General features: G+C 42.4%; 1 protein-coding gene across 1 annotated transcript in view; it reads left to right on the top strand.

Annotated features, from left to right (window-relative positions):
- Positions 1-1094: 1094 nt before the first annotated feature.
- The window catches only part of abca4b (ATP-binding cassette, sub-family A (ABC1), member 4b), a 28242-nt gene continuing 25011 nt past the window's right edge, over positions 1095-4325 (top strand). Inside the window, exons 1-4 of the mRNA XM_035528286.1 lie at positions 1095-1188; positions 1441-1582; positions 1863-2002; positions 3309-3436. Of these exons, the coding sequence (XP_035384179.1) occupies positions 1137-1188; positions 1441-1582; positions 1863-2002; positions 3309-3436 (462 nt within the window). The 5' untranslated portion in view covers positions 1095-1136. The remainder of the gene's footprint in view (positions 1189-1440; positions 1583-1862; positions 2003-3308; positions 3437-4325) is intronic.

The raw sequence follows: 4325 nt of genomic DNA, 5'->3' as shown, positions 1-4325 counted from the left end.
AATTGGCTCCAAGAGCCCCCCAGAGGTGTGTTCTTCCTGCCCCACCTTGTTTGATGGTCATCTGATAGAGTTTAGTGCTGTTTGGGAGCAGTTTTTAATATCAGGCTCTGATGGCATTTGCTTATCTGTAATTATAAGGAACCTGAAAGTTACAGATTACTTCCTACTCTTGCAGACGCATAGCTCTTTTATGTCGTAATACCTGCTGTGCTTGGACACTGATACCTGTCAGTTTCAGCGTAATTATTATTTAGGTACAAAAACAAGACTAGAAAAAGTGCAGCTTCAACAGTCTGAAAATGATAGCTTTCCACTCGGTCAGTGAATTTCTTTTTATCTATTGAACACTGTTAGATGACAGGCATCTGATGGGCCTCAAAAGGGCAAATTACAGTTTTTCACTTAAAATGTGTACAGTGTTCATGTGCTGCTCTATAGAGACAGCTTGCTTTAACATCCAGTTAAACAAGTTAGTAAACTGCACAGTGCAGTGCTGCACATGTATGACAGCCCATGGTGATTGCACAAAATGGAAGTAAATATTCATTAATAGCAATGTGTAATAATTAATGTCAACATTTTTTACCAAATCAGGATGCTGTTATATACAGTATGAGGTTGTGAAGGCCCCTTTGTGCTTTTCTATTTTTCAACCCTCACTTTAAGTAGGACACACTGGATATGCTGAGGTGTGGTTGACGTGTTGTCGATGTGTGTCATTAGGTGTGTAACTCTGATGTGACCCCAGTTTAAGGGGATCAGCTGGTGAGCCATGAACCATGTCCGTCTGCTGCTCTGGAAGAACTGGACCCTCCGCAAAAGACAGAAGGTGCCAGCCCTTTGCAAGCCCCCAGATAGTTCATGTGTCCCAGCTGTTACTGGTGTACTGCCATTGTCTATGCTTTTTGTGCATGAGAAAGCCTACGTTGCTAGTGGTTTTTTCACTTCCAGTTGTCTTTTAATATAGGTTGCAAATCACAATCACAACACAATGAAGGGATCTATATCCATTATATTGTGGTTTCCTTTTCTTTCATTGCAGTTCCTTTAACAGCTTTCAAAATGTAATACAGTTGTGCCTCAAATGTGTTCAGGTTCGGGTCATTGTGGAGATCCTGTGGCCTGTGTTCATCTTCATGGGTCTTGTGTGGCTCAGAAGAGCCTATCCCCTTTACCAGCAACATGAATGTGAGCAATTCTGCTTCTTTATAATATTAAGCATTTTGTGTACCCTTTGCGTCAGCAAGACTAACCTGTATATCAATAAACATTAGAACAGCATAGAGAGTTTTTTTCCCCCCCAGAGTTTACTGCTTAAGTGTTTTTACAAAATGTTTTTGGTTATACAAGAACATACAAAACAAAACCTGAATCCTGATTAATACAGTTTTTTTCATTATCATGGTGATATTAAAGATGGACTCTCGTCTGTCCAATCAGGTCACTTTCCCAACAAGGCCATGCCTTCTGCAGGAGTCTTGCCTTGGATCCAGGGGATTTTCTGCAATGCCAATAATCCCTGCTTCCGTTACGCAACTCCAGCAGAGGCTACAGGGGTCGTGTCGAACTACAACAACTCCATGTAAGCTGGCTGCTCCACCTTTACCTATCTAGAAACCAACTTGGATGAGAGACATCAGTTTTTCTTGAGACCACCACCTAGTTGATCAAAATATAATGAACAAAAGAAAGAATGACCCTCCCCCCGCCATTCCCCAGTGAAGTCTCATACATAACAAAAAGTTATATCTCAAAAGGGGTATATTTGCATTCTTTGAGTGTGCAGAACTAGTAGTACTCATCAGTGTGGGCATGTGTAACAGTACTGAGATGAGTACATGCATGCTCTGTCCTGGCCCTAGACTAGCAAGGTTCTACGCCGATTCCCAGGAACTCCTTTTTCGAGGCACCGAGTTCCAGCAGCTGGGACGTTTGTGGCAGGAAGCTTCCAGCTTCAGCAACTTCATGGACACCCTGCGAAAAGACCCTGGGCGGGCCTCAGGTACACTGCCCCCTCGACCCCGTGCCCTGCCCTTTATTTTTCAGTTCTTTTCTCTGCTGTGGCACAAACAACTCCTCGACTTCTCAGGCAATAATCAGGTCCTTCTACAGGCTGTGTTAGGTGTTTTACAGCAGGAAATAGTCACAGATTCCCCCAGACCCAGGCTTAGCGTTGAATTGGGCCCATGTGAGGCACAACAGTGATGGATGGACAGGGCTGGTATTTCCTCTCATTCACTTCCTCAGCCGTCTGCACTTTTCCTGCCTACTGTTATCTAGCGACGACTTGCAACAAAGTCTGAAACCAAAAATAAGAGGGGTATGTTTAAATCATGGATGAGACCTGTGAACGAATTTTCAGAACGCCATCTGTGCCTGGTCGATTTTATTGCCACATTAGCATTTTTGTGAACACTATAGTCAGATGCTGTAGTTTTCTGCAAGTGACAAGCACTTGTTCTGTTCAGAAATCACGAAAGCATTAGCTAGTCAGTGCAATGCTGAAGGAATAACAGGAATTGTGTTAAGGCCTATTTATACTTCAATGCCTCTGAGAAACGTGCATGCACATGCGCACACCCTACACGTATTCTTTGTGTAAGTGTCTGCCTTCACAGTTCTGCTTTGGTATGCATGGCCAATAGGGGAAAGTGTCATGTGTACTAAACATTACTGTGAACAAAGGAGCAATGAAGCGAGTCCCATGCTGCACTCCGATCCTGTTTTGTAGCAAAGTTGATGTTTTGCCACAATGGACAGGAGAAGCCAAGTTTTGTATGTGATCAAGAAGAATATAATAGTTTACAAAATACCAGTGGATCAATTGTAGCAAGAGTATGCTGAAGTCCAATCTGCTATGAATTCTTACCTATTGCTACTGGATATCCTACTTGGCTCTCAACAAATAAGCATCTTTGTGATGCACAGGTTCATAACACATTGTTATGATTTTGAAAGTGTGTGCCTCAGACCCTCTGTGCTATGGACACCCATAATCCCCTTTTCTGCATCATGATGCAGAGATGTGTACATGTGCCTTCACAGAAGTATATATCAGCCTTTGGACAACTCTTCTATACTACACACAGTTGTTGAGAAACCAGTTGAACTGTTAATTTGTATTCCCAGAACCATAAAAACATTACTATGCATACAATTCTGAATATGTGTGTATCCTCTAACCCTCCCTGAAACTTCTTTCTTGAAGGCCCAGCGGTTTGAAACAATCCCCTTCTGCATTCTCATTCACTCCCTGTTCAATCTGAAAGCACTTCCTGTTCTCCGTGTACTGCCTTCTTTTCTGTCAGGGAGAGGGCTGAAAATTGATGACATTCTCAAAGATGACGAGATTCTGACGTCATTCTTATTGCGGGATGCTGGTCTCTCTGACTCTGTGGTGAACCAGCTCACCAATGCTCTATTGCGCGTGGAGCAGGTATTGTTTACCTTCCCTCAATTTGGCAAAGATGATTCCTCAACTGGTAGGCATGTCCCTTCTTCATTTTGTGCTCAGTAAATTCACTCTGTCCCTTAAAAACTCAATTTGTACCCCACCCCCCACCCCCCAACTCCTATCCCTATCAGAAGTAGCTCTTTTTTCCCTTCATGTAGCTCAGACTAAAACTATTTGGTCTTTGAATTCAGTCCAATCTGTGGCTTTGGCTCTATTGTATCTGTGACCCTGTGTGGATGGTGACGAGCAAACCAAGGTGGCCATCTGGGCTGTTCCCAGCTGTTTCCAGCTTTGATCTTCCATCTGTGTCCACACTCATGATAAAAGTGGGCAGAGGATAGGCCCTTTTTTGTGACAGATGATTGACAGGCACAGGATTTGTTAGTCCTATTTTGTAGGAGCCCATAAGGAGATGCAAGCTTGCTAAAGATGCCATTTTGTGTTTATTAACATGTATTAAGGATTCTGTTGCAGTGTTGCATACAGGCACACATATTTACCTCTTACTATACATGCCAAATACTTTTTTAACCCTTCTTCTGCGAATCACACACAGGATCCATCGTTTGAACAAGATTACATATATCTGTAAAACCGTGCCATGCCAACAACATTTTCAGGCATGTTCTACATAACATAAATGGTGGGTTATCAGGCTCTTGTTACTGGAAGCATTTTATGACTAATGCAGTAATTACAGTGCTGTACCTAAAGCTGCAATTACTGTCTTTTCACCCATCATTAAGCAGCTTTGATTACACACCTACATTTCACTGTACAGCAGACTAGAATGCATGAATGCAATTAAAGCATAAAAATATTAGCATGAAGACATAGCATAAAGAATTCCTAAAGGAAATACCAGGCTTTT

Source organism: Electrophorus electricus, chromosome 7 (assembly GCF_013358815.1).
Source record: "Electrophorus electricus isolate fEleEle1 chromosome 7, fEleEle1.pri, whole genome shotgun sequence".
Lineage (NCBI taxonomy): Eukaryota > Metazoa > Chordata > Actinopteri > Gymnotiformes > Gymnotidae > Electrophorus > Electrophorus electricus.
Note: the sequence above shows the minus strand (reverse complement) of the source record. Positions and strands in the feature narration are given on the sequence as shown.